The sequence below is a fragment of the Triturus cristatus genome, chromosome 8, assembly GCF_964204655.1.
Source record: "Triturus cristatus chromosome 8, aTriCri1.1, whole genome shotgun sequence".
NCBI classification, from domain to species: domain Eukaryota; kingdom Metazoa; phylum Chordata; class Amphibia; order Caudata; family Salamandridae; genus Triturus; species Triturus cristatus.
Genome location: NC_140591.1, coordinates 1,622,055,001 through 1,622,075,555, shown reverse-complemented (window position 1 = coordinate 1,622,075,555; position 20,555 = coordinate 1,622,055,001). Strand labels below are relative to the sequence as shown.

Genomic DNA, 20,555 nt, shown 5'->3' with positions numbered 1-20,555 from the left:
TAGTTTTCCTTTAGGGAGGATCAGCACCCCTCTTCGAGGTCTCAGGGGAGGCGGAGACAAGCGGTGAGAAGGGCTTGAGTAACAACTAAGGCCACGGGCAGCGATGTTGCCAACGAGAGGCAGGGGGGCGGGGGGGGGGGGGGGGGAGACAAGATAAAACCCAGAAGAGAAGGAATCGGACGAGAGACTGAACTAGAGACCCGCGGTGAGGGCAGGAGACCGGGGAAGTATTGCAAGTATAGAATCAGTGACAGGCAAGAGGGCAGGAGAGGGGAGACGCTGCGCCTACAAGGAAAGAGAGCGCAGCTTCATCACGCACGAGAGCGCGGCGACCCCCGGTTTGAAGTCACAATGATGCCCCTGCAGGGTGACGACCCCCTGTACCCCCAGCGGCCGAGGAGCGCGTCCCTGTTCTGCGAGGGGGAGTTCCTAAAGCTCGACCAAGTCCTGGATGAGTTTAAGAAGCGGGGTTCTGACTGGGGGCCCCACGGATGCAGCCCCCGCCTGCCCCCCATCATCCAGGTGTACCGGCGCCTGGAGACGAAGCCGCTGCAGGTGGTGCGGCTGAAACATGTCACCGTCCGGGACAGGTTCCTGGACATCCTGCAGGATGGGCACATCCGCGGCTGGGACAGGCCCTTCCTGCTGAACGGGGAGCCCCGTGTCCTGCGGGTGTCCTGCTGGGGGGTGCACCTGCCGCCCCAGGACCTGGACAACCTGAAGAGGAAGCGCCTCAGAAAGTTCGCCTGGGCTGTCGGCCCGGAGGTGCGGGCCAGCATGGGGGGTCTCTCCTCGGAGGAGAACAGGCAGCTGCAGAACATGATGGCCAACTCCCCTGCGCTCAGCCCCGAGTCCCGCTACGGCAACTTCCAGTTCTCCTTCCGCGTCAAGGAGCTGCTCACGGCCTACCGCCTTCAGCTCTGTGGAGGGAGGCGGCCTGTGCTGAGGGTGCTGGGCACCGAGGCCTACACCCTGGAGGTGGTCCACTGGATCCTCATCCACAGCCCTGACTGCCGGGACTTCGACCACCTGCCCACCCTGGACCCCCAGGGGCCCTTCGGACGCGCTGGGGTTATCACCTGGAGCCCAGAATCCCTGAGCGACCGCTTCACCTGGCAGCTCTCCGGGGGCGCCCTGGAGAAGAAGCCATTTGTGCAATCCAAGGGTGAACCCACGCAGACCTACGACCGCTGGCTGTGGAACAACGCGGCCTTCGCCTTCCACCTGCCGGGCCGCAGCGGCCTCTACCTGGGCCGGCAGGAGCTCCTGGACAACGTGGAGGCCTGTGCGAGGAGGGGAGACGGCAGCCGCATCCTGAGGCACCCCCGGGATATGTACGTGTCCAAGAAGGAGGCGCAGCGCCTCATCGAGGAACAGCGGGCGCGATAGTGACAAACACAACTCTCCTGTCACCTTCGCAACTCAACGGCCCATCACGTCCAGAGAACAAACCCTGGCCCACAGTCGGAATCTCTGCTACCATGATAACCATCTACTCAGGGGCCCCATCTGACTGTACCCCAGTCCCACCGTCACCAAAGGACTCCTGCCAATCAACCAAGCATTAACACCAATCCCAGCGCCTCCATCGACTCATCCACATTCCCGACACCTGGAAACATGCCAGTGTGGCAACCATCCCCTGAGCCAGCCTTGCTTTCCAACTACAGACTCATCTGCACACAGACAGCGTGGGTGTGGACCGCACTGCATGCAGTGCCCAGAATGAACTGCACAGAGACAGCGTGGGTGTGGACCGCACTGCATGCAGTGCCCAGAATGAACTGCACATAGATAGGTGGGTGTGGACCACACTGCATGCAGTGCCCAGAATTAACTGCACACAGACAGCGCGGGAGTGGACAGCTTTGCGTGCAGTGCCCAGAATGAACTGCACACAGACAGCGCGTGAGTGGACAGCTTTGCGTGCAGTGCCCAGAATGAACTGCACACAGACAGCGCGGGAGTGGACAGCTTTGCGTGCAGTGCCCAGAATGAACTGCACACAGACAGCGCGGGAGTGGACAGCTTTGCGTGCAGTGCCCAGAATGAACTGCACACAGACAGCGCGGGAGTGGACAGCTTTGCGTGCAGTGCCCAGAATGAACTGCACACAGACAGCGCGGGAGTGGACTGCAGTGCGTGCAGTGCCCAGAATTAACTGCACACAGACAGCGCGGGAGTGGACTGCAGTGCATGTGCACTTGAAGGTAGCCGCAAAGCACCTAGACCAGGCAGTCTGTGCGTGCACCCTCTATATGGGAAGCAGGCTGGAGTGACCCTTCTCAGCCACCGTAGCTGTGGGAGTAGGTCATGCATGTCTCTTGATTAGTGTGTTATCAGGGAAAGTGTGGTTGTTGTTGCTTGTGTGAGGTTGGTGTGTAGATGGTCATCTGGAGTTTTAATGGATCTGTGCTCGGAGGGTGTTTGTGTGTGCGCGCGTGGTGTGTGTGTGTATTTCATGTTCGGCTCTTAGCTCGATGGTGTTAGGGACAGGTGTTTGTCAGGCAGAGGGGCGCTGAACTCTTGACGTATTCACGCCTCAGTGCAGGGGAACAGCATATGTTGCCAGGACGTGTTTTAATATCAATTGTGAATTACGCATTTTGAAAGTTCCAGGTGCCGCTGCAGCTATATTCAGATTTATTTTGAATTGTACCCCATCAATGTTTAAACATTCCTTTCGGTTTTACTGCAGTGTGTTTGGAAAGCGTGTGGGGAGTGCGTTTGTTGTACTAAAGTATGTAAACCTTTGACCCCTCTGTTTACTGGGTACCAGTGCAGCCCTGGTGAATGTTTATTGCCACCCTAAAATCGTCCGTCTGTCCGTCCCCCTCTAAAAGACACCGGCAAGTCAATTGTTTAGTCAGATTGTGGGTCCGCGATAGCTCTGTGTCACGTGTTTGTTTCAAAGACAAGTTCTGTTCTCAGTGGGCCTTTAATGAGCCGTGGAAGGTGGATTAAATGATTTTAAACTCACCTGCAGCAGGGTATTTATTCTAATTTTGTGATCAGGTTTATTGTCAATATCATGAAACATAATTGTTTTATTACATTTATGTAGCGTTACATGGAGCACAGAGGGGCTTCCTGGCACCTTTATCACAAAACAAAAAACATGACAACTTCTTGTCGAGCATTTTCACCATCTGCTGCTGCAGCACCAACCTCAACCTCCTCAGGAAGTCTCCCGTGGCTATGACGATTTTTGTAAGTGGCTTGCTCAGTCACTGGATGTTCTTATACCAGCTAGGTGGAGCAAGGCTAAATCCGGCTCCCCAGTCCCTGGTATGACGAATCTCTTAGGGTACTGAAAGCATCCTGTAAAAAAGCAGAACGCGCTTGGCGCAAAAACTATGATACTGAGCTTAAAGCAGTCTATAGATCTTGCATCAGGATGTATCATAGGGCCATTTGTTTAGCCAGGGCTGCTTTTTACTCACAAGAAATAAAAAATAGTACTAACCCTACCAAGACCATCTTTAGGGTGTGCAAGGACCTTACCAACAAAAGAACCGCCTCCACGTTCATTGCCTCTATGTCACACTGCGAAGATCTGGCCTTGTTTTTCGTGGAAAAAGTGGAGTCTATATATAGGTCGTTTGCTACGCCTTTGGTTAGTGAAATTAACAGTGCCCCTCTGACCTCTAAATTCTTATTAGCCATTCCAGGCCCTACCCAAGAGGAGTTTCTAAATTTGACGATCAAAGTTAAATCAGGTTCTCCGGATGACCCTATGAGACCCATACAATTCCGTGATTTCGCCGATTGCTGTTATCCGGCGATGCAGAGCTTAATTGACCTATCTTTTAGAACGGGTAGTGTACCCACTGCTTGGAAGCAGGCCACTATAATACCAATCCTGAAAAAACCCTCTCTGGACCCTTCCAAACCAGAGCATTACCGACCTATCTCCCTCCTTCCTTGGATGGCTAAATTAGCCGAAGCCCACGCCAACAGGGTTTTATCTCGTCATTTGCAAGAAACTAACATACTAGATAACTCCCAGAACGGGTTCCGAGCCGGTCACAGTACTGAGACCGCTCTCTTGGCGGTCGTGGAACATATTAGGAAAATACTAGACCAAGGTCAGACGGCGGCACTGATCCTATTGGATCTAAGTGCCGCTTTCGACACGGTCTCCCACCACATCCTTCTACACCGCCTTGTGGAGGCCGGAGTTGGAGAACAAGCACTTGATTGGTTTCGATAATTTCTTACGGGTCGAACCTTTAAAGTTTCCACTCCTCCCTACATTTCTGCCCCACGCCCTATTCTGCAGGGAGTACCTCAAGGTTCGGCTCTCAGCCCCACCCTTTTTAATTTGTATGTTGCACCGTTGGCGCAGGTAGCTGCCAGCTATGGTCTTACAATAGTGTCATACGCCGATGATACACAGCTGGCGGTATCACTTAATGGCGATTCTAACATGACTGCCCCCGCCTTTCAGGCAGCCCTCAAAGCTGTCGCCGGTTGGATGGCGAACAATCGCCTACAACTCAACGCCACCAAGACGGAGGTCATTCTTTTTGGTAGAGACAGCGCGCTCTGGGGAGACCAATGGTGGCCTCCTGAATTGGGTCCTATCCCAACTCCTGTCGCCGAAGTCAGAAACTTGGGCGTATGGCTTGACGATTCATTGTCTTTTATTTCCCACATCAAGCGTGTCGCGGGAACTTGTTTTGGTGCTCTACAATGCCTACGGCCTATTTAAAAAAAATTTGACGCCGACACCAGGCAGACCATAGTCCAAGCTCTGGTGCTGACCAGATTAGATTACGCCAGTTCTTTATTTTTGGGTGTTAATCAAACTGAGCTTGCCCGCCTTCAGCGGGTACAAAATGCGGCGGCCAGGATGCTGGTTGGCCTCCCTAAATTTGTTTCCGCTCGCAGCACTATTCATGACCTCCATTGGCTCCCAGTAGCCCAAAGAATCAAGTTTAAGGCTTTGTGCCTTACTTTTAAAATTCTTAATTTGGCCTCCCCTCCTATTCTCTCCCAGACTATTCTCCATTATGTCCCCTCAAGAGCTCTTCGGTCTGCAGGGTCCAATCTGGCCATTATTCCTCGTTTTAAAAAGTCCAGAATGGGTGGACGCTCCTTTTCGGTAATGGCGGCGACATTATGGAACTCTTTGCCTGCCTCACTTCGTTCCATCCACGATTTATTTCAGTTCAGGAAACAATTAAAAACGCATTTATTTTCCTCTGTATAGTTTAGTACTCTGGTCTTTATTGTTGTGTTGTGTGCTCCATCTCCTAAAGCGCCGGGACGCCTCTTGGCTGCGGCATCTGTGCGCTATATAAGAAATAAAAAAAAAAAAAAAAAAAAGAATCAATTCACGCTGAGCAACAACCAGCTGAACATTAAACTGACTTTTATTGGTGTGAGAGCTGTGGGGTTCTCTGAAAGGAGTGAAGCACTTTGAATGAAATATCACTAAGCTCTGTGTAAGTGGTAAGGTCTTCAGTGTCTCACTCTCTCGTTCTCTTTTTCACACCATTTTCCTCTGCAGTCTTTCTCTGTTTGAAACAAGCTTCCATGTCCCTTCCCACGTATTTCTGGAATCTTTCACCTGCTTGCCTCTCAAGAAGTCGTTTTCCTTTTCAACAGTTTTCATTCTCTCTTTTTTGTGCATACTTCCTTTCATCTCCCCCACTTTTCTCCTTCTCATGCTCACAGAACATGCCCACTCCACTCTCCTGTGAGCACTGCATCCTCGTTTCCTTTCTTGGGGTACACATTTTGACAGCAGCGTGACCTCCTTTATGTGCAATCTCACAATCGGCGCACTACCATTATCCAGGTGCTCACAGAGAGGCCAATGACTGAATGTGCCTGTCGTGTGAATACCTTTATGAACCACTGATAGGCGCTCAGCTCCAGAGTTCTCAATCCTGCCGCGTCATAAACACCCTGAACAAACTGGGCTCCCCAGATGGACCTGTTGAGGCAGGTAGGAGCTGTCGAACATATTCAGTGAAGTACATTACGGGGCAATCTTTAATGTTTTAAATATAAAGACAACACATATAGAATTGCATTATGACCTTTGCTTTTCAGAAATGTTAGTATTAAAAAATTACCTTAAAATGTGGCCATTTTTGTCAAATGTTTCTCCGGTGAACAGCCCCCGAACTCACCCTAATGTCAGTTGGGCTCCCTCCTTTTGCTGGCTCACTACTTAAAACTCAACCCCAACTTTTATGCCTCTCCACTTTGAAATGTCATCAGCCGCCACTGCACTGGGGGCCTCACCGCTCCTTATTAATTAAGCCAGATTATACCTTTTACAGCATCACTTCAAAATGACTCCTACTCAAAACAGCTCACACTGAAAATATGCGGTGAAATGAAACATGGACTAGTTATGGGGTGTGCAAGTGGGGAATCGATGGGAGAAATTGGGAAAGTATATGCCCCTCCCGCGTGAAACACTAATTGTTTAATCTTAAAGCTGGGGTATAGGAAGGGGCAAAGGGGGGGGGGGGGGGTTTGAGGCTACAGGTCTTTGAGAAGTGCTGGGGTTTCAGGAGTGGGGAAGGAGGGCGGAATCAGGAGCCTCAGAATTCCCTGCACCCCCTGCCCCCCCAAACATTCGCTGTGTATTCTTAAAAACATTCTTTTTTATTCTTATTGCGGTGGGCATGCGACTAAGGTGTAAATTGTATGGTACAGTTGACAGCTTTTCCCACATAATATAGGTGTTTTTTCTGTGGAGGATGTTTGTACGCTCTTTATGCAACAATCTGTCCGCCGTTGTGCCTCGTGGTAGGATCACTAAAAGTCGTAGAGTTTACAGGGTGTCCTGGTGGGTCCCCACAATACATTCCAACTCCTCAGGGTATGCACGGATTGATCAGCTGTGACGTCATTGACTCTGCTTTGTTTTCATCTCGGCAGATGTCTGTGCTGGGTTGTTATGGTTTGAAATAAATAGATGCAATAAAAGTTTACTTATTTCAGGGTCTGCCGCCCGTAGATTGCACGGGGGAGGCAGGTGTGTGTGTGTGTTGTGTGCATGTGTGCTGTGTTTTGTATGTGTGTGTGTTTGCATGTGTGGGTTGTGTGTGTGTGATTTGCGTGTCTGTGGTGTATGCGTGCGTGCATGTGTGTGTTGTGTGTGCCTGCATGTGTGGTGTGTGTGTTTGCGAGCATGTGTGTGTTGTGTGTGTGCATGCCTGTGTGTTGTGTGTGTTGTGTTTTGTATCTGTGCGGGTTTGCGTGTGTGGTGTGTGTGTGTTGTGTGTGTGTGGTGTGTGTGTTCTGTGTGTGTGGTGTCTGTGGTGTATGTGTGTGTGTGCGTGCATGGGTGTGTGTGTTGTGTTTCTACCTGCATATGTGGTGTGTGTGTTTGCGTGCATGTGTGTGTTGTGCTTGTGCGTGGATGTGTGTTGGTGTCTGTGGTGTGTGTGTGTGTGTGTGGTCAATTGACTACAGTCATCTTAGGGGTCGATCATCGGTCCTCCCAATCCTTATAGAAGCCCCGTAGAAGCATCACACATTTTCTGAAGTGCAGGTACACAATTCTAACACACACTTGTCAGATCGTAAAATATTGGAATTTTTCACAAGGTTTGTCTGCAAAACCCCATGTGAAAGCCAAGGATTTTCAGAAATGGCCATTTAAAACAAGCATTTGCAAATCTAATCTGCCTTGACCTTGGGAACTATTGAGTTTGCCATTTGTTTTTTGCGATGCTGTGGTGTATAACTAAAGAGAAAACAAAACAACATTGGTTGTATTGCAGCTGCAGTGGGTGTGTTATTTGGTAGGCGTGTGCATCAGACATACATTCGCCTAAAAATATGTGAAGGGTTTTTTCCATTTATTTACTGATTCAAGTTGGATTGGTAAATTTAAACAAGCATTTGCAATGCAAATAGGTCTCGCATTTGTGAGTAAGAGCTATTGACATTGTAAATGGCAATGTTTTTTACCTATACGTTTTATTTTTGGAGTGAATGTATGTAGTGTGCAAAATCCCTTGGAAAAGTCCTGCACTTCGTAATAAATATATTGAAAAAGATGCAAAGTGTGGATTGTGTCAACAACTGCTTGGCACGTACCTCATGAGTGAAGTGTCACCACACATGCACACCGTGGTGCTTTACTAATGCGAAACTCATTAATAAAAGTAGTGCTTACAGACTAACCAACGCAATCGGGATCGGAGCATGGGACCGAATCCTGGTTTCAATTCTCTTTCATTTTCTAGAATATTTGACTCACTCTCCTGCATCTTGGTTATACCCCAAACACTGGGAGGCAATGAAGTTTGCCAAGGGGGTGGGGGGCAGGGGGACTTCGGGGGTACATAAAAATTTATTTATTGCCTAGTTGTCAAAGGTCGCCCAGTGCTATTCATTAAAAGTGTGCAGATTTCATTAAGATGTTAAGAGTACTTTACTCGCATCTATGAGGAAATGGACATGAACTAAGCAAAATGCCAGAATGCGTGTCAGTTTTCACAGTGTTTTAGACAGTACTGGTTGCTTAGTTTCATTGCATTAATTTTTGTATTTACTCTTTTACACAGCATCCAAAGTAGATTACCTAACCCCAAAGCCCCGAGTTGTTAAATGACCCATAGAAGGGAGTGTTTTACAGTTGAGTAAATGTGTCCAAATGTAATTTTGGTGCTGCCATGGAATGATCAGCCAATGAGCAGGTATTTAACTACACGTTCAAATTGTACGGTATTGTGGCTGTTGTTTGTTTGCACACAACCACCTCTCTGAATGTGTTTATTAACACAGAGCTCCATCTACCAGACAGTGATCACAGAGGGGCGACTAAAGCTCAGAACAAAATGTGTTCATTTATCCTGAGGGTGAAGGCACCCAGAAGGCTTAGGTGCCTGCCGGAGAGTCTAGGGATCCCAGCGCTTCTACAGACTCTGCCGTGCTCCTCTGCACCAGCAGGGCACAGCTCAGAATCTGCCGCTTCTGCTAAGAATATGTGAGGGGGATGAGGTTGGGGCATGCGGGAGTTGCAGGCAGATTTCCAGGTTATTGAAAGTGGTGATTCTAATGTGAGGCAATGGAGACTAAGTTTGTCTGTTTGTCTGCACCAGTCTATTTCTCTACCATCTACCAGGCTCACTGTCATGTATCTATTCATCTCTCTTTTTTAGAGGAGCGCGAGCCAATATATTAGCAGGTAGAGCCAGCGGAGACGAGCCAAGCGTATACGAGCCAGTGGGCGAGCCGTGAAAATGATCGGCATGTTGATCATACAGTAAACATGATGAAAATGTGCGATAATGTCTCTTCAGAATTCAAAAAAGTGCATTTCTTAAGCGCATCACCTCAGGACACAAGATTATAGCACTGAATTGAGAGGAAGGTATTAAAAGTGCTTGTTTTAAGCTTGAGTTAAAACACTGCCGCTCCTCCCGCCCAACAACAATGCCATTTGTGAACTAAGAGACTTCAGTTGCCATGCATACCCCGAATGTTGCCTAGAGTCTTATTATATTTGGAGTAACATTAAAATCTAGCTCATTAAACACAAAAAGTTTTCGTACAGCACGCATCTTGAACGCGTATATTTCAAGGTGGCAATAATAAAGATGAAAACGGAAGTGCCGGCAGGCAAGAAAACACAAACGGAGTGGGGGGGGATGGGGGAGGCTGAGAAGTCACAGCCTGAAAAATAGGGTGATGGGGTTGGGAGACAGGGAAGAAAATAGTGTTAGGAGTAAAGGGGCCAATAGCCGTTGAAGGATACAAATGATGAATGAGGAGGTACTAACAAGCCTCAAACCAATCGGAAGGCAGGATTTAAGACAAAAGCCAATGGGTAGAGAGTGGGTGGAGCTTCCACGAAGCTTCCACACTACAGTATATACTGCATGCCTCGACAAGTGATGGCAACGCATTTGGGCTGCAATGCTATTCGAGACCTAAAAGAAAATAGTGTTAGGAGTAAAGGGGCCAATGGCCGTGGAAGGATACAAATGATGAATGAGAAGGGACTAACGACCCTCAAACCAATCGGAAGGCAGCATTTTAGACAAAAGCCAATGGGCAGAGAGTGGGGGGAGCTTCCACAAAGCTTTCACACTACAGTATATACTGCATGCCTCGCAAAGCAATGGCAGCGCATTTGCGCTGCAACACTAGGCGAGACCTAAAAAGGTAGCGCCAAAGCATTTTATTTTAATAAGTGGGCAGGTAAGCAACAAAGAGAGCGTGGGAGGAAACAACACAAAGGCACTGGTGGACGGAAGGATCACAGAGGACAGGGTCATAAGCAACATGGAGGGTGGCGGGACAAGTACACAAGACGGGTGAGAGAGAACAATGTGGTGTGTGGGGGGAAAAAAGCACTTGGGTGAGAGAAAGCGCACCGTGGAACAAAGAGAGGCACACCGGGGAGAAGGCAATGTGGGGAGAAGCACACAAGGGCAAGATAAACACAGAGCGGCGAAGCACATAGGCAAGAGTAACATGTAGCACGGTGGAGGTGTGTTTTGTTTGTGTGCAAGTTTGTTATGTGTGCATGCGTGTGTGTTGTGTGCGCATGTATGTGTTGTATGTGTGTATGTGCTGTGCATGCATGTGTGTGTTTGTTTGTGTGTTGTGTGTGCACGCATGCATGTGTGTGTTTGTTGTGTGTTGTGTGTGTGTGTGCGTTGTGTGTGTGAGTGTGTTTGATGTGTGTTCTGTGTGTGTTGTGTGTGTGTTTGTGGTGAGTTGTGTGTGTGTTGTGTGTGTGCGTGTCCCTTCTCAAGTTGACATGTTTCAGCCACACCAACTGCAGCGGCTTCGACTCCAGGCGCCGGTACATCTGGATGAAGGGGGCCAGGCGGGGGGGGGTTGCATCTGTGGGCCCCCAGTCGGACCCCTGCTTCTTAAACTCATCCAGGACTTGGTCGAGCTTTAGGAGCTCCCCCTCGCAGAACAGGGACCTGCTCCTTGGACGCTGGGGGTTCAGGGGGTCGTCAACCTGCAGGGGCATCATTGTGACCTGGTACCGGGGGTTGCCGCGCACTCTTGTGTGATGAAGCTGCGGTCTCTCTTTCCTTGTAGGCACAGCGTCTCCCCTCTCCTGCCCTCTTGCCTGTCACTGATTCTATAATTGCAATACTTCTCCGGCCTCCTGCCCTCACCGCGGGTCTCTCCCTCTTGTGTGATGAAGCTGTGGGTCTCTGTCTCTTGTGTGATGAAGCTGCGGGTCTCTTTTTCCTTGTAGGCGTCACTGATTCTATAATTGCAATACTTCTCCGGCCTCCTGACCTCACCGCGGTTCTCTGTAGTTCAGTCTCTCGTCCGATTTCTCCTCTTCTGGGTTTTATCTTGTCTCCCTCCCCCTGCCTCTCATTGGCAACATCGCTGCTCGTGGCCTTGTTACTCAAGCCCTTCTCACCGCTTGTCTCCGCCTCCCCTGAGACCTAGAAGAGGGGTGCTGATCCTCCCTAAAGGAAAACTATAAAGAAGGGAGCAAACAGCACTTTTGGTGTCGTGATGTATTCATTCATATAGCGCTTTTCTTAGTGACCACACCGTCATCCGCTTCAGTCAACACGCATACACAGACATCACCCAAAGATTACACTGACACTTTATTTGTGGGTGAAGAACTGCTGCAGGTTTATTTCCTACAACACAGTATGATAATAAAATTGGGTTATCTTACGGGCGATCCAGGGCAGGCAGCCCCTTGCTGCCCGCCCGCCTGGTGAGCCAGCACACACGGTGGGTCGATGCCCGGCAGTGTGGCACATAAATATCTGCAGATCATCCACTGGGTCACGTGATCTGCCTCCTACTCCCGCCCCTTCCGACAGGGGCGGAGCGTGTTGTGGCCACCCCCGGTTGGTCAGGCCCCCCAACCGCCCGAAGGACTAACGGGGCGCCGTCGCGGTCTTCCCAGAACCCCCTTCGGCTCCTGGACCTTGGCTCGGGCACCCTTACTGTGCCGGACAGGGGTACCCTTACTGTACCGCCTGTCGCAGAGGTACCCTTACTGTACCAGTCTGCATCCAGATCGCCCTGTAACTCCGCCTGCAACGCAAAAAGAAAAATTAAACATTCCAATAACGCGCTGAGCCTGCCACGCGGGGTAAGAGGAAAGGGTGGGAGAACGCGTGTCCAGGCTGGCTGCGGCGCGCAGGAGACAGAGGAGGAACTGGGCGAGAGAGCCCACTAAGTAGGGAGTAAGCCGCGCCCCCCGCCCCCCCAGCCCGCCCCCAGCTCCACGCGATAGGGGTTTTTCCCAAGTGGGCGTAGGCCTCGCGCGCGAGGCAGCAAGGGGGGAAGGCTCCGACGGGCAGCCACTAGAATGCTGCCCTGCTGATGTCCCACTGCGTGGGACGCGGGCAGCGGCATAGTGACCACACCGTCATCCGCTTCAGTCAACACGCATACACAGACATCACCCAAAGATTACACTGACACTTTATTTGTGGGTGAAGAACTGCTGCAGGTTTATTTCCTACAACACAGTATGATAATAAAATTGGGTTATCTTACGGGCGATCCAGGGCAGGCAGCCCCTTGCTGCCCGCCCGCCTGGTGAGCCAGCACACACGGTGGGTCGATGCCCGGCAGTGTGGCACATAAATATCTGCAGATCATCCACTGGGTCACGTGATCTGCCTCCTACTCCCGCCCCTTCCGACAGGGGCGGAGCGTGTTGTGGCCACCCCCGGTTGGTCAGGCCCCCCAACCGCCCGAAGGACTAACGGGGCGCCGTCGCGGTCTTCCCAGAACCCCCTTCGGCTCCTGGACCTTGGCTCGGGCACCCTTACTGTGCCGGACAGGGGTACCCTTACTGTACCGCCTGTCGCAGAGGTACCCTTACTGTACCAGTCTGCATCCAGATCGCCCTGTAACTCCGCCACAGCTCTGGGGAGGCTACCGTCGCTGCCAGAGCCCCCCTTCCTCCTTTCGCTGTTTATGGGTGCCCGCCCCTGCGAGCCAGCTTTAGTGGGCTAAATAATGGGTCCTGTTCTGTAACCGTAAATATACGGCATTAAGTTGCAACATTACTCAGAAGGCCAGGGCAGACTAACCACGAATGACTCTAGGCCCCAGTGCCGCTCAGCTGAGGCGTGACTGGAGTTACTAGCCCTATAAGCGATGCCACTGCAGATCTTCCTATCGTAATTATGGGAAGATCTAGCACCTACAGATGGAGTCAGAACTAAACCATAGCTGAATTCGTCAATCCATCGCTTCCCTTCATAACCTAGCACTAAGGTGTTGATTTCCGCTTTGTCTACACAGGGATGTATAGATAGCGGCATGGTACCTAAAAAACAGCTGCTGCTGCGGGCAATTGCATGATTTCTTTAGCAGGACAGAAGATTTTTTAACTGCTAAATGGACGTCTGCTTCTTTCGTGACTCCGGATAAAGCCGATATGGCTGACTGAGCTGCCGAAGGTACATCGCTCAGCTCGAGGACCCAAATTTGTGAACGTTTCCCCCCCTCCCTGGCTCCAATGAAATGTTGGGCGAGAAGAGTAACACCTAAATCTGATTTTCAGGCTGGAAATATGGCATCGGTAACAGGGCATTGGTGAAATAGGCGCTTATGGACCTGCCATCCCCTTAATACTTTCCAATTGGCCAATTTGGGTGCCAACTGGCACGGAATTGTGTTCCCAACAGCTACAGCACCATAAGCAGGGTGAAGGTAACGTGTGAGTTAACCCCTTCACCTACGTGTATAAACACAGCTGACATCACTGTTACCTGACTTTGCTCCCTTTCACATCGTATTAGTCTATTGTTTACTACAACCGGCCCATATCTTAGCAACATCTCCCGGTTTTGGCCTCTCTACTTGCAAATTAAGTTACCTTAAATTGGACGATAGAGTCTTATACTAGTCCCGCTGTTATCCCACTCTTTCCTTACTCTCCCCTGGGACAGCGTATCCAATTCCTTGCTTGTTGAATAGCAGCTAGCTTTGGACTCTATTGCTGCTGAAAGGAGTTAATATCTTTGCCTACAGTCCTTGTTACACCGGTGTTGCAGTGCTGTAGGTAAGTCGTGGCACTGACATCATGGCTTGAAAGGAAACGTCCCATTGCTATCAAATAATTTGTTGTGCGCCCCAGTTATAATTTCGTTCCTAACCCATAATTGGCAGTGTCTCTATTCAGCCAGTGCCTCGGTCACGACCACCTTAACTCATGACAATACATCTGGCTTTTCCGCTAGCCTTGTCCATTAACCTGTCAAATGCCAGTGGGGAGCAGCACATCTCTGGTCCTGCTTATTTCAGAAGGTGCTACGCACATGTAGGTGAGGGCATACCATTCCCGGTGTCTGGTTGAAGTATGCACAGGGCATTGCCACTCTCCCACGGCAGTGCTGTGAGCCGTTTGAAGTAGTTCATCAGATTCAGCCAACCACCCCCTAGGTGGAGGCTTGCACTCCCAAACTTCTGCTCGTGTAAAACCCGGCCACACCTTCAGTTCAGGGAATTTTAGTAATTCGCGACACTGACAGCCCCAGGGGCCAAATACTGCGCTGTGTAAATGCGGCCCGATACCACCATGAACAATTGGCTTGTATGGATGGGTGTTAACCTAGGCTGGCTGAAGGCGAAGCCTTTGCCAATCACTCCTGGCAAGACGTGCCACCGCAGGTAGAATAAAGAGTTATCCAGCCCTCCTACCTTCCTTTCCCAGTCCGACCTGGTCGAAGGAGAATGCCCCTTCCAGAAAGGTCATGGCCTCATCCCTGACGCTTATCCATCCCGCATTCTACCGGGAATCTACCGCATCGCCTAGTAAAGCAAGGGGTACGTTCGCAATATCAAAGACATGCATGTTCACATGCAGACAGGAATCGGAGGAAAGCTGGGGGGGCGATGGTGTGAATAGTGAAGGGGCATCTGGTTCACGGCTTTCAGGAATGAAAACAGCCTCCAAGGTAAACTTTTAAAATGTATGGTAGTGCTGCACGAGCAGCAAGGTAGCGTTTGCGCGCTTTACCTGCACGCCAACTAACGCCACCCCAGGGACACACACTCTCCTTATAGACACAGGGAGATTAAGTGATTTTCCAGAATCACTGCATATTGATAAGGCGCTGACACTTCTCTCTTCATATGCAAACCAACAGTTGTCTAGAAGCAAGGATACGTCCGGAGCAGAGAGACAAGTGTCTTTATTACCATGCCTAGCAATCTTGCCCTGGGGCCAAACACTGACAACATTCCGATGCGAAGTCTTCGCCTGGCGAGGATGAGCGTAGTTTATACCAAGGTATGTTACTGAGACTCCTTCCTGCTCCACGCTATGCTATTGCGACTCCTTCCTATGTAAATAGTGTCCCCTTCTGCGCAGCGTAGCTCACTCCGATAGGCCGTATCTTCTCCCTTTTAAAAGCATTAGAGCAACTACAGGCATGTGAATCATCCTGGGAAATAATGCAACAAAGTGATATAGTAGGTGTGTCCTAGGATGTTCTGCAACACTGATCGGTGTTCTAATAATGTATACTTTGCATTGTGTATGCAGTTCTAGGATGAAAGTTGATAGCTCACTATCCTATATTAGGACTTTAAGTTATACATTGCAAGTAACCAAAGGATGTCCCTTTTGAAAGCAGTAACCGGCTGATCTGTTTGCATCCTATGCCCTCTGTAATGTACTTGGCACACGTCTTTGCAGCAGGCAATCTTGCCATTATGTGAGGCCTGACAATTGCCGGGTGAAAGAAACGCTGCAGCAGGTGCTTAAAAGCTTAATAAACGTTTGCCGAAAGTGCCATGGTCAGGTTGTTGGGGAAATGGATCTAATCAATCAAATGTACGATGGAGGTACTAACATTGTAGGTGTACATTATGGGGGTCGAAGCACGATAGAGGATAGATTGTGCTTGCCCAGGTCCGTCATGGCTGAAACGTTGCCGTCATATAGAATTAAAGGTACTATACACCACTGGTGTACAGTGATTGTATATTGCAGTACAGCATTATATACAACAATATTGTATACCACCATTTTATATGTGTTAAAGTCCAAGTTTGCCCCACTTGTATGCAATTCCTCCGCTATCTGTTTAGAATTTATCATGGCATTCCTTGTGCATTTAGAAATCGGCTAGAATTACATATGTAAATTCTGTGATTTAGCTACCCCCTTGTACGTTCCCCTGGATGTAGAGCAGGAGGAGATTGCCCTGTGTTAGACTTGATTCTTCTGTGGGTAGGAACTGCCTGCTATAAAACATTTATTTGCCCGCCTAAGAGGGGCCTAACTCATAGCAACGACACCAGCATCCAACATATCCCATTCTGGCCCCCATCCAAGTGCTATCCAGTCCCTACCCTGCTTAGCTTCCACGGCGACCGAACGTATAATTTACCAGGACACGGTAGCTCAGCGCACTGAAAGCTTTGCAATGAGTGAAAATACAATTTTTTGCGTCCCAGGGTGGGCTTGAACCACCAACCTTTCCTTTAAGAGCCGAACGCGCGAACCGATTGCGCCACAGAGACCGATGCCTCAAGCATTGCCAGTACGGGGATCGCACCTGCCACCTTCGCGGCACTAGCACCCCGCTACAACCAATCGAGCTAACCGACCAGGCCAGGAAAAACAACTAGCTCAGCGCACTGAAAGCACTCCAATCCGTTTATAAAAATACAATCTTGCGTCCCTGGGTGGGCATGAACCACCAACCTTTCCTTTAAAAGCCGAAAGCGCTAACCGATTACGCCACAGAGACCGATGCCACAAGCATTGGCCAATACGGGGGTTGCACCCGCTACCTTCTTGCCACTAGCACCACGCTACAACCAACCGAGCTAATCGACCAGGCCAGGAAAAACCAAATAGCAGTAACATAGTCGAGGAACTGGGACACCAAAATCAACCTTCCACAAACGGCAAGATCAGATGTCCCCAACACGCCAGAGGGTACACTTACAATGTGCTGCCAATGCCCATTCGTGCAGGCCCGGCATATACCCCAAACGATCTCACAATTCTGAAATTGAGAAGGAATAACCTGGGATATTGTCCAACAACTCGCACATATGCACAGATTGACCAAAACGTTGACCAGAAATCGATGGAACAATGTTAGAAAGGGGGAAAGGCCTCACCCGTGGAACAAGCATTCTGAACAGCAGACCCCCACACTATGAGCGTGGTCGACAGCAACCAGCCAGCTACATCCCACAGACACTGCATGCATTCCTGCCACCTTTGACATTTCATTATAAATTAAACTTTCTTCCATTGCACACATGTTGTGTTCTAGAGATGTTTCCAATGCATTTCTCACTAATGAGTACTTCATCAGGGGATTTTACAGCGAACTCTTAAAAACAGTGAATATTTTGTGAGAAGCCCTGGCTATCCATTCACAAACTTCACCTCGTGCATTTCAGAACTGGGGTGGAGTTATTGTTGGATGAACAACGAAAAATGCAAATTCCCCTGAGTGTTACCCTAAATCATGAAACATGCCGATTAGCCGTGTCACAATGAACAATCTTACCCAAGCGTAACAGTGAAAACATCATATGTGGTACTTTACACCCAGTTTGTAACACCCATTCCACGCACTGTGCGAGGCTGACACCTGTTTAAATCATGCTACAACATATATATATATTTCATTTATAGTAAATCTCATTGGCTACCATTTTGTATAATCATGCTTTACGCACCCCGAGGCCGGACCTTATGCCATGTAATAAACATGAATACTTTTTACCCATCAGCTCTCGCGTCACAGCATGAAGGCCTGTACCTAGAACCACACGTGCAACACAGCTACTTTTGGCACACAGCGGCACGCATGCTATGAATAGTGGGTCAAATTGCAACGGAGACAAGTACATTTGCCATCAAGATAACGATACCTTGACAAAGCGCGTGCAGACAGGCGTCTCAATGTCCCATCTTCCCCATGGCAGGCACTCCGCCATTGCTGCCACAAGCCCACATGGCAGCGCATTACATCCACAACCCGGGAAAACAAGAAAGGAAACGAGGGCTGGCAAATGACACCTCCCTCAATCCTCGGCCGAAACGCGGGGAGCGCGGCACGGCATCCTCGGTGCGCCGCCGCCACCGGAGAAGACCCAACACGTCCGGCACGTTCCAAACCGACGCTGGCAGCCAAGACGCGCGCGGACCGGCAGCGCGTGCACTGCACAGACTGGAGGGGCTCCAGGGGGGGGGGGGCGCACCAACCTGCGCGCGCAGCGTAGGAAAACGGCCGGCACCCATCTAGCGCGAACTCGACCCCCGGCACCGGAGCGCTCCTCATGAGCACCGCGAAGCGTGGACAAAACGCCAGCACGTCTGCCTGGCGTGCACCGGGGCGCCCACCTGAGCGCCTCAAAGCAGGGGCAAACGCGCGCACAGTAACATGGCGCGAACATGACCCGGAGAAACCGGAGCGCCTACTTGTGCACCGCAAAGCGGGGCAAATGTGTGCACAACTACATGGCGCGGACTCGACCCGAAGGCATTGGCGCCCCCACATGAGCGCCACAAAACTGGGGCAACTGTTTGCATAGCAACAAAGCGCGAACCTGACCAGGATGCGCCCACATGTGCACCGTAAAGCGGGGGCAAACGCCCGCACATTCATATGTCGCGACCTCGGCCCGGAGGCATTGGAGCGCCCACATGCGCACCGCAACGTGGACGCGACCTCGAGGGCACGAACCTGGCCTCCTGCACCAAAGTCGGCAGTCCTTCAAGCCGGCGGACCACACCTCCTACAAGTCCCGGGTGCAACCATCCCAACTATGCGGTACCTGGGAACCCGCCCGGGGCACAGCGCCAACCCTCGCGCGCCGGGGAACGAAAGACCAACGTCGGAGCGCCATAAACACGACCCACGACCCATAAAAGCATAACCATGCCACGCAACGACTCAAAGCGCATCCCCCCGCCGCTCTCTCCCCCCCACCCTGAGCCACAATGCCGCTTCAACCTGGCACGTGCACAAACTGCCTAGCAGGGGACACTCTACTGCCCCGGGTAGGAAACCCCAAGCGAGGGGGGGGGGTGGTGGACATGACGACTTACGGGGCTGGGGGGGAGCACTGACCTGGCTACCGACACGACCAAACACGCGCTCCGGGCACCAAGACCGCAGCGACCCTCGGCGAACCTCAGAAACCAAGAGACGGCGAATTTCCGCGTGAGGAAAACGGCGGGATACGGCCAGCCACGACGAGACAGAACGCGTGTCCAGGCTGGCTGCGGCGCGCAGGAGACAGAGGAGGAACTGGGCGAGAGAGCCCACTAAGTAGGGAGTAAGCCGCGCCCCCCGCCCCCCCAGCCCGCCCCCAGCTCCACGCGATAGGGGTTTTTCCCAAGTGGGCGTAGGCCTCGCGCGCGAGGCAGCAAGGGGGGAAGGCTCCGACGGGCGGCCACTAGAATGCTGCCCTGCTGATGTCCCACTGCGTGGGACGCGGGCAGCGGCATACTTCTCGTGAGCCCTGAAGCACTTTCTGGGTAGGTCAGATCTGTTTATGTAGGACTTCATACCACAATGGGGTTTTCAAGCGCACCAAATTCTAACAGGTTCCCGGACTCCCTTTAGAATGCATGATTGGCTGGCTGCTGTTTGTGGTTTGGCTTATATGGGACTTGTATTTATTTACATTTATTGACACATTTTCTTGACTTTGAGCTGTACACAATGCAATCACATGAATAAAAGTATTACAACAGAACAAAGAAAGGTCACGTCTAGATCGAGTTGTTCGTTATGTGAATCCCGCTTTTATAATGTGTTTTGGGTGGAAACTGAAGGCTGTGACGTGTCTTGCCATGACGTGGGGTGCTGTCTCTGGCGCGTGACGCCCATAGGGTAAAAGGGCGGTCTTTGTTTTCTTTAATTATTAGTTATGGATCATTAATGCAGCCCTACAACATATTTAAAAGAGCTTTCACTTTATATTTGCTGTTTGAAGAAGGCACTGACATGTGCTAAAAATACGGGCCTTTATTTGATTTTTGTACTGGTTGGCACATCACAATACCTAGCTGGCAACCCTGATCGCAAGACTGAAAGTTTGTTGCAGGATAAGGACATTATTTATTTCCCACACCCTCCATCCCTAGTTGATGCCATATTAGCATGTTATTGACGCTGGTGTAGGGTTTCAGATGTGTTTAATTATTCCCGAGTTACTCCAAGTGTCTAGGAATATGCCCTGGATTCAGACAACCCATTCCTAATTCCCACCCTTGTCTTTCACACTCACCCTACACTCACAGCGATCACACTACCCACCATGTCACACTGCTCACCATGTGCTCACAACATTCACCCACCCCGTACCATGCACTCGCACACCGCTCACCCTGCACACACATGACACGCCACCCACCTGCAGGTGGGACCCGTGCTCACTACGCCACTGGAGTCAAGCTATCCTGGCTGATGACGGCTGATAGCCAGAAACCGGTCCTAGAATGCTTGATTCCGGTCCAGGGAAGACATGGCTTGGCAGTTCGGGCTGGACTGTTGCCATGAGGCACAGGGTCAAGACTGATTTGCATATGGCCATGTCTAAACTGGGGTGGTGTAGTGGGCAAAAGAACGATGGAT

At 50.6% G+C, this 20,555-nt stretch overlaps 1 protein-coding gene across 1 annotated transcript; it reads left to right on the top strand.

The window, feature by feature from the left end:
* The first annotated feature begins 205 nt into the window (after positions 1-205).
* On the top strand, positions 206-2,960 carry LOC146808445 (uncharacterized). Its single transcript, XM_085620633.1, has one exon. The coding sequence runs from the start codon at positions 352-354 to the stop codon at positions 1,387-1,389; it is 1,038 nt and encodes a 345-aa protein (XP_085476759.1). The 5' UTR covers positions 206-351; the 3' UTR covers positions 1,390-2,960.
* The last annotated feature ends 17,595 nt before the right edge of the window (positions 2,961-20,555 follow it).